The sequence below is a fragment of the Carassius auratus genome, unplaced genomic scaffold, assembly GCF_003368295.1.
Source record: "Carassius auratus strain Wakin unplaced genomic scaffold, ASM336829v1 scaf_tig00216169, whole genome shotgun sequence".
NCBI lineage: Eukaryota > Metazoa > Chordata > Actinopteri > Cypriniformes > Cyprinidae > Carassius > Carassius auratus.
In genome coordinates this window covers 204,058-218,203 of record NW_020528439.1, presented here as the reverse complement: position 1 = coordinate 218,203, position 14,146 = coordinate 204,058, and the positions used below count along the sequence as shown (strand labels likewise).

General features: G+C 36.7%; 1 protein-coding gene across 1 annotated transcript in view; it reads right to left on the bottom strand.

Annotated features, from left to right (window-relative positions):
* The window catches only part of notch1a (notch receptor 1a), a 33,087-nt gene extending 19,237 nt beyond the window's left edge, over positions 1-13,850 (bottom strand). The window contains exons 1-8 of the mRNA XM_026262520.1: positions 13,380-13,850; positions 11,041-11,113; positions 4,819-5,081; positions 4,399-4,737; positions 2,987-3,109; positions 2,660-2,893; positions 279-434; positions 14-199 (exon numbers count right to left, since the gene is read on the bottom strand). Coding sequence (XP_026118305.1) covers positions 14-199; positions 279-434; positions 2,660-2,893; positions 2,987-3,109; positions 4,399-4,737; positions 4,819-5,081; positions 11,041-11,113; positions 13,380-13,443 — 1,438 coding nt within the window. The 5' untranslated portion in view covers positions 13,444-13,850. The remainder of the gene's footprint in view (positions 1-13; positions 200-278; positions 435-2,659; positions 2,894-2,986; positions 3,110-4,398; positions 4,738-4,818; positions 5,082-11,040; positions 11,114-13,379) is intronic.
* Positions 13,851-14,146: the final 296 nt, after the last annotated feature.

Genomic DNA, 14,146 nt, shown 5'->3' with positions numbered 1-14,146 from the left:
CAAAAACTCGTACCTGGCATGCAGATGCAGTGGAATCCACCGATCTGGTCGAGGCAGGTGGCGTCGTTCTGACAGGGGTTCGACTTGCACTCGTTGACGTCCATTTCACAGCGTGGGCCTTCATAGCCTTGGAGACACTTGCACTGGAAAGAGCCTTTAGTGTTGAGACACCGTCCACCATGCTCACACGGGTTTGCGCCTGAAATGCAAACAGTATTGTAATGCAAAAGTCATTATGCATTTACTATTCTTTCTAATCTATCATGTGCTATACGTACCAAGGGAGCACTCATCGATGTCTTGGTTGCAGGCCGATCCCGTGTACCCGGGCGGACAGGTGCAGATGGCTTTTCCGCTCACTGGGTTCGTGTCACAGTTTGAGCCTTTCTGACATGGGTTACTGATGCAGGCGTCATCAAGGTGACACAGAAGACCTGTGGGTAACAGTTTGGTTATGGTTAACTGAAATGACAACTGTTAAACTGCTGTTTTTGGTTACTGGGAAATATATAAAAGATTTGGTTTTCACAAACAGACATGAAATAAAATGCTATTTAAGTATAAATAATGGCCATAAAATATACTAAACTGAACTAAACTAAAATATTAATATTTGTGTATGCTAAGACATGCTAAGCTATTGTTTTCGTAATTGAATTATAAACAATGTCCATAAAATAAGCTAAAAAAATAACTATAAAATAAACATTTTAAAAACTTATATATATATATATATATATATATATATATTAGGGGTGTAACGGTTCACAAAATTCACGGTTCGGCTCGATACGATACACTGATGTCACGGTTCGGTTCGGTTCGATTTAGATACAGCAAAATGTAAAAAGATCTCAACTTTTCAGAATGCCGCAAGCGCACCGCGGGTCATGTGACAAGAACTAACCAATCAGCTTCATCCTTTCCCGTAACAACGTTGAGAGCTCAGCCAAGATGAAGGATCAGCTGATCATAGTTGTATATGGATTGCAATTTTGAAATAAATTCAGTAGCAGAGCTACTGCAAGCGATTTTTAGAGCTGCAAATCCATTTATCCTTCGCTGAAATTTCCGCGTCTCATGGAGAGAGCACGTCATTGTTGCTTAGCAAAGACAGACGCCTCATGAGCGCTTCTGCCCGAGCGCTTTGGAAAGGAGGAGAAAGACGCGCTTAGCGTTTTCCATGCGTTTTTAGGCACGATATGTGAACGGCCCCTAAGGCGCTCGCTCACTCAGCACGCGCTGAAGGCTCGTTGCAAAATGACAGACCAGAAATATAAGATCCTAAAATAACCAACAGGTCTTGTGTTTGGGTTGGATTCCCTGTAAGCTATAGTGTCTAAATGCTGCAGGGATAGTTTGCTGCGTGCATGTTTCTCCTTTTTTTCGTCTTTTCCCAGATAGTACTGACGCATATATCCCAGATATTCCCGCTGGTTTTTTTTTTTTATTATTATTCCCGCTGGTGTACCCTGTCATGTTGCAGATGCGACATACCGTTGTTTTTTTATCCACCACTCTCTTGCCATCACCATTATAGCTTAAAGGGAATCCAAAGTGCACCCAAACACCAGACCTGTTGGTTATTGGAGGATCTTCTCATTTCTAGTCTGTTAAACGCATTGGCTATTTTGCAACGAGCCTTCAGCGCGTACTGAGTGAGCGAGCGCCTGCTGAGTAGCCTAACATAAACATATAAGATGGTGTTTTTTTCTTCTTCTGGAGTGTCAGGGCGTTGCCTGTTACGTTGTTTGGGTTATTGGGCTACCTTGTTGAACGCATATCATTATATTTCTCTCTCTCTCTTTTTTTTTTTTTTTCAAATATAATTAATTACTCCAACGAACCGTTCGGTATACATAATGCGTACCGCGTACCGAACCGAAAGCGTCGTACCGAACGGTTCAATACGAATACACGTATCGTTACACCCCTAATATATATATATATATATATATATAAAGCTTTTGGTTTATAGACAAATGAAACAATTGAAATATAAATAATATCTATAAAATTAACTAAACTGAACTTAACTAAAACAAAATAGTAAAATAAAATGTAAAAACATATATAAAAAAATAAAAGCTTTTGGTTTTAAAGACAGAAATGAAACAACTGAAATATAAATAATATCTATAAAATTAACTAAACTAAACCTAATTTAAATATATATATATTACATTTAACAAAAAAAGTAAAACATAAAAAATATAAAAGCTATTGTTTTCATACACAAGTGAAATTAAATGCAACTGAAACATAATAATGCACATAACATAAAATATAAAAATAACAATTGTTTACATATACATGAAATATATTTTTTACTAAACTGAAATTGATTAAAATAAAAAATATATAAAAGATATAAATAAGATAAGATAAAATCTGAGATGAAAAATCTAAACGCATAAAATTTGAAATGTAGAAAATAAAATAAAATAAGAATAAGCTGAAATGAAAATGAAATAAGTAGAGGTATGAAAATAGCTAAAACAACTGGAATGAAAAAAAGCTCGTAATAAAATGACTTAAACTAATGAAAATGAACATTTAAAATATAAAATTTAATAAGAACTAGTTACTTTAACAGTATATAAATAATACAAAAATAACAAATTCAGTTAGTAAGTGAATTCTGCTGAATGAGATGCACCTGTGCGTCCGTGTGGACACTCGCAGAAGAAGGAGGCGACTCTGTCGTGGCAGGTGGCTCCCGGTGAACACGCAGCGCTGGCGCAGTCGTCGATGTTCTCGCTGCAGTCGTCTCCCGTCCAGCCGTTCACACACACGCAGTGAAACCCACCGATGGTGTTGTGACACGTTCCTCCGTTCTGACAGGCGTTAGGAGAGAGCTCACACTCGTCCACGTCCTCCGTACAGTACTGACCTGAAAGAGGAGGGGTCAGAGGTCACATGTGAAGTGCATGCTAAATATTTATTACACTGTATTATTATTATTAGTATTGCTATTGTGGAGTACCGGTCCAGTGTTTGTCGCAGTGGCAGTTGTAGGTGTTGACGCCGTCGATACACCTGCCTCCGTTCTCACAGGCGTGCTGGGTGCAGTCGTCAACGTTGTGCTCGCACGTCTGACCTGTGAACCCTGCGAGAGAGTCAGTGACATCAGAGTCTGAGGCCTTGCACGGAGAAGGTTTATGTGCTCGAGTCACTAACCGAGTCATCAAGGTCACTCATTGAGATTAAATATAAACTAAGACTAAAAGATTGCTGCATCCAGACACAGTGGTAATGAATAACCGTGCACATGCAGGGATAGGAACGGATGCTGCAACAAAAGCTGCTGGTTTTTACAGTCAGTCAGAAATTAAATAAAACACAGCTGTGTAAATAAATATATTAGTTTAAATAATGGCAATAAAATTAAGTGTAATTCAAATTATAAATGATTAATGTTATTTATTTGTTCATTCATTACTTTTTCACTAATACATGTTAATTAATCAAAAATATTTGTAAGATTGTTTATTCATTCATTCATTCATTTATAGGAAAAGCGTTTATTCATTTATAAATATTATTGATTTATCAATTAATTCATTTATTAAATATGTATTCATTCATGTATAATACTATTTATTAATTCATTTGTTTATAAAAAAAAATCTTCATTCATTCATAAAATTGTATTAATACATTTATTTATAAATTATTTCTTCATTCATAAAAATATTACTTCAATCACAAAAAAAATATTAATTCATAGAGTATTCGTTTATAAAATGTTTTCATTCATACATTTATTCATTCATTATGAAAATAAGTAAATTTATATACTTAAATAAGTATTTATGTATTAATAAATTCATTCATTATTCATTTATAAAATGTTTTCATTTACAATATTTATGTATTTATTTATAAAAATGATTCATTCATTTAAAAACATTTATTCATTAATTTGTAAAAATTATTCATTAGAAAATATTTAAATATTTATTTATAAATTCACAAAAGAATTATTCATTCATAGAGTATTCATTTATAAAATGTTTTCATTCGTACAGTTATTAATTCATTATGAAAATAAGTAATTTTATTTACTTAAGTATTCATTTATTAATTAATTCATTCATTATTGATTTATAAAATGTTTTCATTTACAATATTTATGTATTTATTCAGAAAATGATTCATTCATTTAAAAACATTTATTCATTAGTTTGTAAAAATTATTAAATAGATTAATTAATATATAATAATTATATTAATTAATTAATATTTAAATATTTATTTATAAAATGCATTCATTTATTCATTCACAAATTATTTATTTTATTTTTATATATATATTTTTTAATTTTTATAAAACATTATATTTAATAAATTTAATCGAATTGTACATTAAAATGACATCCAAATAAAGGCACTGACCTGGCAGACAGGTGCAGGTATAGCTGGTGCCACGGGTCTGTAAGCAGGTGCCTCCGTTCCTGCAGGGCGAGGGGTGGCACGGGTGATAGAGACGCTCGCAGTGTGTGCCAGCGTACTCAGGTGGGCAGAGGCACAGGTACGAGCCCACCTCATTTTTACAGGTGCCTCCGTTCTGGCAGGGGGAGGGCGAGAGGGCACACTCATTCACGTCCTGCCGACACGTCTGTCCATGGAAGTTAGGAGGACAGCTGCAGATGTAGTGCGACTCAAACGCTGAACACTGTCCGCCGTTGGCACAGGGGTTCGATGCACACGGGTCGGCCTGCTGGCATGTTTTACCTACGAAGGAGAGGTTAACTTTATCACTGTGCAACCCGAGAGGAAGAGCATCTAGTTTAGGTGATATAGCTGCAGGCGTACCTGACCATCCAGGTGGGCAGCGACAGGTGAAGTTCTCGAGGGTGAGCAGAGAGCACGTCCCTCCGTTTCGGCACGGGGAGGTCATGCACGCGTGATTGACAGGTGTCAGACAGAGCGGTCCGCTGTATCCCAACACACAGTCGCAGGTCAGCTCCACGTCATTGCCCTGCGTCCGAGCGCGACACGTGCCTCCGTTACGACACGGCGACGGACTGCACGGGTTCGGGAACTGACACTGGGGGCCGACGAAGTCTGCAGGACACCTGAAGAAACACAGAAAAAAAAAAAACAACTTTAGCACAAAATGGTCCTTAAGCTAATTTTATTTATACATTTATATTTGTTCATTAACTCGCATTTATATGCATTAACACAGTCTGCAGGACACCTTAAGAAACACAAAAAACACATATTATAATATTACTTAATATTTCAAGAACAATAGAGCTAAATATGAAAAAAGCTCCAAGTTAAATTTAGTTTTTCTTAAATTGCAGACTATAAAATATATATATAAAACTTATTTGTATATAAAAAGGGAAGAAAAAATATTATTTTATTAAAATAAATATTCGTTTTTTGTTTTTTTAGGGTTATGATTATTGTTATTGGTTTTATAGAATTTATATATTTACATACATTCATATTTACGAAGTCTGCAGGACACCTCATGAAACAAAATACAGAGATTATAATAACATTAATTAACAAAAGACTTACAACCCATTTGTCCAAAAAATAAGCTAAATATTTGTATTTATATTTATATTTATTTTAAAATATTTATAAAATATTTAAAAAAAATGTTTTTTACATTTTAGAAGTGAAATGTTTCTTTTAGGGTTACAGTCATATAGATTAAGATATTAGTCATGACATCAGTTAATAAAAAAAATTACATTTTGGAAATGCACATTTCTTTTAGAGTTCAAGTCGTAATTTGTTTTATATAGCAACAGCAGAAGTCTATGATATGTTCTCATTGAGATGGCTAAGTAAATGTATGTGCGTGTGCATGTATAAAACAGTGTGTGAAAGAAAGACACTGTTCACACTCATCTAAATTCCTCAGAGCTATCAAGAGCCCACACAGTGTCACATGCACGCTTCTCTCCCTCATATGAACACATACGAACACATCAGATGACACATCAATGAACACTTTCTTCAACAGCCACTAAAGGTCATTTAAGAAAGTAAGATATAGTAAATGTAGTGTGTTTTATTCGTGCGAGTGTGTGTTTGTGAGGTGCAGCAGGTGCGTGCATAAATAAGGGCAGCTGTGCAGCAGGCCCCTCCCACTGCACTCTGCCCCTCCCACAAAGCCTGTTGCCATGGCGAGTGGCATAAGGTCACCAAGGCAGCTCCCAGGAGAGGATCAAACTCCTGCTGCTGATATCTCACTTTTATCAGCACAGAATCTCCATTGGCATTATTTGAGCTCATCCATATTCATCATTTTCAGTGCTTATCATAAGTCTGTATTAAACATATGACAAACTGGGCTGAACATATCAAAATATTAGCGCTTGTTTCTTTCGTTCTCTTTCTTTCTCTCAAATTTGAAATAAATTTCACATTTTTAATTACAGAAGTTTAGCTGTTAATATATAGAAATTATAATGTAGAAATGTAGTTCATTGTGTTTTTATGAATTAATTGCCCTTTAAAATAAAAAAGAATTTTAAATGTATATAATAATAATAATAATAATAATAATAATAATAATAATAATAAGAGATTATTTTAATAATATATTTTATTTTATAAAATAAAATATTTTTCATAATAAAATAAAATGTATATTATTCACAAATACATACATTTATAAATATAATAGGTTTTAAAGCGCAATACTTCTGTAGCACAGAGCATTTTAATTAATTAAGTTGCTCTTTATCAGGAAACAAAACAATGGAAAATCCAAAAATGTACATTTAAACAAAAAAACCCCACATAAATATATTAAAATAAATAAATGTTAAAAATAAATGTAAAAAATGTATTTAATTATTTTTTTATTAGCTCTTTAATATGTATAATTTTTTTCACAGTGTAGTGCTTTGTTTTAAAGATTTTTGTTAAGAAAAAAAATTATACACGAACAAATTTAGAAATTATAAATCTCTAAATTAATTTAAAGATCTCTATATTGTGTGTGTGTGTATATATGTTGTTAACTTTGAAGCTCTTACCACAATACATTTGATCTAATTGACATGCAGTAGTTTAATAATAAAGACATCCCACAGCAAACACTTGCATGCGCAGATGTGTGTGTGTGTGTGAGTTTACTTGAGGCATTAACTCTCTCCCTCTCTTTGTCCCCAAAGACAGAAGCAGAAGTCATCTGCAGCCCGTCGTGGCAACAGGTCCAAGAGCAGGAGTGTGTGTGAGATTCGACTCTGAAAAGATGCTGCGGTGACCTGTGACCCCTGAGCACATTTGTGACTGCAGGCTAAAGACCCCCCATTCCAGTGGGCCGGTCTACCATCTGCTGCTGCCTTCTGTGTGTGTGTGTGTGTGTGTGTGTGTGTGTGCGTGCGCGTTCACACCACAGACTTCCTGCCCTCGGTGTGAATCAAAACAACAAACTTGATTTTGTTCTCTGCGTCTGGCCCTCAGTGCCAGATTAGTGCGCTTCACACCTTTCCAGACACAAGACAGTGGAGCCAATTTGAGTCAGTTATATTTTGATGATTATTATCTATTTGTTGTGATGGTTTCTGGCATTATAACAAAACACTTTCTACCATTTTTACAGGATAAATGACTTGATCTCATCAATGACTTATTTTTATATTTTCAGTTAATTCTAGCTAAGGTTTTTACCATTTTATGTTGCATTTCTATTCCATGTTTCTATTGTTCTTTATTTATTTAGTTTTAGTTGTAGTAAATTCTACTACTACAACATTTTTATTTCATTTAGTTGCAAAAAGGAAGCATTACTGATTTTAAAGAGACTTTTCTCATTAAGTTTTCAACTATTATTTATTTTATTGTCATCTTTATTAATTTATTTGCCTTTATTTAATCTATTCATTTGTCTGACATTTCACTTCATTTGAGCTTTATTTCAAATAATGGGAAAAGTTCTTACATTGTGATTTTAGGTTTACCTTCACAAACATATTTTCAGTTCTGGGACGAGAACAACAGGACAGCACGTAGCTAACCATAAGCTGTGCATGCAAAACCACACATTAGAAACAAACTAAATGCATGACATGGAGATTTATGTGAAAATGAATGCGGAAGTTACACAATAAACATCATGCGTCCAGATGCTGCAGTTTCACACAATTTTGGTAGAAAGTCAAATTTAGAAACATTTGTTCTGTGTGTCTTTCTGTCTCCTGCTCACAAACATTGTGATTCTTTCTACAATAGCTCTTGTAATGCACATAATCATCCCAAAATACAGCACACGCTTCTAGTATGACGATGCGTTCAAAAAAGCACACACTCAAATATATTAGATTAGTCTTAAAATTATGGCACCCATCCAAAAGCAGTCACCAATCCAACCACAACCAGAGACAGAATGCCATGAAACATTCCATTCAAACAACATCTCTGGAATTCTGATTCCAAACTTCCATTTAAATGTAACTTCCCACACTCCAACATTCCAAAACTGTGTCAGGTGCCTTTGGAACGAGCGTAGAACAGTTAATCATGTTCATAAACCTAAAACTAACAATACATACATATAAAATTGACATATTAACTGTTTTTTTTAATAAACAGTTATATATGAACTTAAATGATTTGTAATAGTTTTAGTTAACAAAGACATAACTGCTGCACATATATAACCAACCCTGATATGGCTGAGCTTACACTCAACACCCCATGACTGACCACACCTAAAAGTGGTTTTAATTTGGCATCACCCAAAAAGGTCAAGTTTCCTAGTCTAGAATTAGTATGTAATCTAGTATGAGTACAGTCTGAGACTGTGACTGCCAGTTTTACCCCTGCACATTGTGTGCTTGAAAAATGAGTAAACCTCATCCGTGTCATAAACAATCATCACGAGCAACTTTAACTCCACATAAAGTAGGACATCCTCTCTTGAAATGTCAGAAGTTCGTGTGAAGTTCACCCGTTTCAAAAAGTGCTGACCTCAATTCAGACGCAACAATTCAGAAAAATCCCCACACGCTCACACACACACACAAACACCAGCCATTTACAAGCAATTTCCAAGGCTGAGAACTGGACCACATAGGAAAGGCGTCAAAGTCCACATGAGATATTTTTGGGAGGGATCGAAAAAAAAAGGGATCAGAAATATCTCTACTCTTCCTGTTTATCTCCGGGGTCATCACAACGGGATGTTCAGGGTTTGTCCCCCAGTGAATGCATCTACGAACCACTCAACAACCAGAGATATGATCTCTCTCATCATTTCTAGACTGATTCGTTCATTAATTAGTGCCATTTGATAAGGCAATCATAACTGGTATTATTGCTCATAATCACGATTACGGATCTGAACAAACCCCAGAACACTAAAGTACAGTGCTGCATATGTGAATGATGCCTCAAATGGAGTGGCTTGATGTAGACAATAAACCAAGTAATATCCCATAGATTTGCATTTAACAAAAGACCAGAATAACAGATCACTAACCAACCATATAGAATGACCTAGCAACCATCCAAAACACCTTAGCAACCATTCAGAACACTCTACAATCAAAAAAAGGAAAAAATTGCAGTGCTTTTATTTAATTTTAAACAGTTTACGTGTAAAACTAGATGTGGCCTCATTTCCTAGATTGGAAAATGCATGATTACATGCAGAACGAGAAGCACTGCTAACAGTCTCACACACTTGTTTGCTTTTAAATTTCCCCCCTTTTAAGCATCACACACACACACACACACACGCACACTGAGGCCTTTCTCATGAGTTCCTGCAGTCTTATTACCCCCTCCACCATCTGCCATCCAAAAAAAAAAGACACCATTCACACACACACAAACAGCCTCACAAGTGTAAGAAAACACACAACAAAAGCGACAAAGATCGAGACATAAACAATATAAAACAAACATGTTCTGATTTTGGTGGCCAAATCATAGTAAATCTCGCTATATGCATCCTATGAGACGAAATGCAAGGTTTATTCCATGCTAAGTGTGTGTGTGTGAGACAATAGGAGGTGAGGGCCAGCTGTTGGGCTGAATGGCATGAATAGACATTGACAGAAGCAGCGTCCCACTGCAGCAGGGCACCAACGGACTACTGGGGGGTTGGTAGGGGGTCTTTTATCCAAGTTTGAAACAGAATGACTATGGGCGCGTGCACGTTCGCGCATGCACACACACTCTTGAAAGATGCTGAGTGCTTTGTCTAGTTGCTAAGAAGGGGTTTGGGCCTAAAGGTGGAATCTCAGAGTGGTAAATCACAGCTTACAAACAAATACACAGGCATACACACATTTAAAAAAAAAATGTTCTTCAATGGTTAGCGAAGAATCACTGAGCTGCTATATTTTATAAAATTAAAAGTTTAATTAAATTTATGTATTTAGCAGACGCTTTTATCCAAAGCGACTTACAGTGCATTCAGACTATCAATTTATACATATCATGTGTTCCCAGGGAATTGAACTCCAAACCTTGCGCTTAATAAATGCAGTGCTCTACCAATTGAGCTACAGGAACACTAAATTAAGAAAGATCTTAATTCGGTAGGTTTTCAGAGTCATGATTTAGATTCTAGGTTCAGAATGGTTATGGGTTTCCACAAAACATTTTTTTTTTTTTTTTTTTTTACATAAAAAGGTTCTCCTAAAGGTTCTAAAAGAGCGTTTTCACAGCGATGCCTCAGAAGTACCATTTTTGGTACTGATCAGTGATCAGTTCTTACAATAACCATTTTTTGTTAGTGTAAAGAACAATTTAACGCCCCAGAGAGTCTTTTGTAAAATGGAAAGTTTCCACGAATAGTCAAAGGTCTTCATGCAATCATATATGCCAATAAAGAAACTACATTTTTGAGCATGCACTCTTAAAAATGAAGCTTTCAAATGGAGGATTTCACAGTGATGCCATAGAAGAACCATTTGGGTTCCCCAAACATGTTGCTCTAAAGAACCTTTTGTACAATGGAAAGGTTCCATGGCTGTTAAAAGTTCTTTATGGATCCATAAATGCCATAAAAAAAGTTATACTTAGAACCTTTAGTATGTTTTTGTAACGTACCCGCATGTTGCTTCTCCACTCAGCTTGAGCTCGCATATTCCTCCATTCTGACAGTGTTCTGAGCATCTTTGCCCTAAACACAGAGACAAACATCTGTTAGTGCATCCCAACACACAAATCACCTGCAGAAAACCAGGTCGAACATGCACCCACCCACATGTGCATCCCACAGCACACCTGTCAATGCAAACACACATGCTAACTCCTCACAAAATAACCTTGCCACCTTTAGACTTCAATAAAAGGCCCCAAGCCCTTTGTTTTGTGGCCCCGATGGAGAGCCACTGGCCTTTTGTTGGGCTGTGAATAACTGACTTTGATGGAGGAATGGAGGGGGGTTCTTGACTATTCATCCAAAGAGATCCTGAAAAATCCAGTTATCCAACACTGAGCCTAGAAATAGCTCCACATCCTCAACAATTCCCTCTCCATGTGGCAGTCAACCTTTAACAAGGGTTTAAACTCAAAATGCAGTCTTCCCGTTTCAGTATTAATAAGTCAGCTTCACACTACTTTAAGTTCAGCTGACAGTGTTGGGATGTGCGCGTCTTGACTTGAATAGGTAAGCATTCAATATATGCCCATTTATGGAAGAGAGTATATTTATTTCATAGGAGCGTGTATCATCACACTTTAAGGATTAACAGAGCATCTATAAGCCAGTTGCTCTAGACTGCAGTTGTGCACTTGTTGAATGAAACCAGCTGCCTGCAGGCCGTGCCGTCTTTAATTGGTAACGACGGTCTAGAGACAAAGCTCTTAGTCAAAACTCTCAGACTAGTTCTTGATATGCATTAAACCACTAGTACTAATAATCTTTTATTTTTTCTTTAACACGTTGAACTTCAATGCACAGACTAGGCCATACATTGGAATTAAAAACCTTTTTTATTAGTAAACTTAAGTACATTTTTGGCTGAATAAATTTACATGACTGTCTTAGTCATTAATGATTACTGGATTATTCTTTTACAATTTTTTAAACATTTGTATATGCTTTTTCTGTGTTTTTATTTATTCATTTGTTCAAATATTAAATTATTTATTTTTTTCATTTAATTATCCATTTTTCTAAATATATATTTATTTAGTTGACTTTAACTTAAGAGTTTTTTTGTGTTCTTGGATTAAATACGATAATACATTCATATGAATACCAGTGCATTCTATATTTCAAAGTACCATCAGATACCATTACAATACCCTGATACCACCACTGTACTTCTTATTAGGATATTTTCCGCTTACTTCACTTTTTTTTTACCTCAGGTTTAAATCTCTTTAAAAAGCATTTGTTTCGTTTCCTGTGTCTTCTGTCTAGATGTATCATTTCCCCTGTCTGTCAGGCTCTTAGTTCCTCATTAGGTGCCTGTCCTGGCAGCGTGACCCGCGCGTGTGTGGAGGTGGAGGTGGGGAGGTGGAGGGTGCTGTAGGGACACACGCGCGCCTGACGGGAGCGCGCGCGCGACAGCTGCGGGGCCCACGCCGCGCGGACAAAAGAAATCAGAATCCAGCACGAGCCCATAAAACACTGTCTCGAGGCATTGTTTACCAGCGCACGAGAACAACAGCACAAGCCCTCCTCACCCGCCACCCCCCTCCTTCATTCAAGCACAGATCGCTTTCCTCCAGACTCCACAAACACACACACACACACACACACACACACAATGCGACTCAATGAACATCAGGGATGAGACAAAAAATCCTGCGCACTAAAAAACAACCGCAATAACTTTAGAAATCAAGCACTTACACTGTCATAAAGTTACAGTGATACTTCTGAAGTTACTCAACTTTAACGTGAAGACATTAATCTGTTATCTTTATACGTACGATAACAAGAACAGAGTTGCATAAGTGAGTGAAAGAGATAAATAACAATTCAGATAAACTGGAAAAAACTTTTTATAAGTGGCAAAAGTGGTCCTGTTCAGCCTGTATGAACTTGTACTGAGTTACACTTTCAATTCAACCGAATCTATAACAATATCGATCACCAATCAATAATATGCTGACCAAAGGACGAGCGAGTTTAACAAAAAATCTTTATTTTATTCAAAGCTGACTTTTGTTGAACTCGACTGATATGCAAAACCATGCAAGTAGGCTACTCGATTTAAAATACTGGAAATGAAAGAAAAAACAGCTGAGACGAAAATAATAATATCAGTATCGGGCAGATTCGGGCTATTCTGTGCAACAAGTGACGCTCGAGGAACAAGTTGTGCAGAATTATCACTACAAGCAGAATAAAGCCAAACTTAATTAATAGTGTGAAAATGAATCAATGTTTTACATGCATATGATGTTATTAGAGTTGCACTGATGTTTGATACCTTGTGCCGCCGTCGCGAGCGATGCTGCCGTCAGTAGCGTTAATTTCACCAAGAAACGGTTCATAACTCCGCCTCGGCGTTACAACTTCTTTAAAATCCTTCCTGAAGCTCTCATAGATCCCCAGAAGTCTTCTTTAAATCTCCAGAAAGTGCAAAAGAGTTAGAATAAATATCCGTGTTAATTAATAAATAAATCCCAGCGTCTCTCGCTCGTGGGAAAAACTCGGCTCTGTTCTCAGCTCGATTCTCCGCTCGTAGCGCGCGTGCGCTGATGTCACTGTCGCGTGGGACTCTGAACGCGCTCCTCTCGATTACTTCTCACGCTCGGGACGGAAAGCGCCCGCCCCCGTTATCCATCCGCGCAGGCACTGAGGCCGGGTGAGATTTCCTTCAAATTAATGTGGATATGAAAAAAAATTATAGGAGCAAACACTCCCTGCACAGTTTAGTTTCACCGCAAGGGAAGGAAAAAACACTTTCTCACACTTTTCCCAGAGTGAATGTGGGATAAACAGGTTTATTCCTGTCCCATGTAGAGGACTGAGGAGGGACTAGGGCGGATCACTGCTGGGGGGTGGGGGTGGGGGGGGGGGTATGTTAACAAATCAAGACCCAGTGCTGAAAGTGTGCGTCTTTTGTCCCTAAATTCTAAAGGAGGGAAAAGTTTAGCCTATCACCGGGAAACGTCTCATGTTTTTTGGATATGGCACCATGCCATGAGTATTTGGACATGTGCAATGTTAGGCTAATACTACTACGTTTTTCTG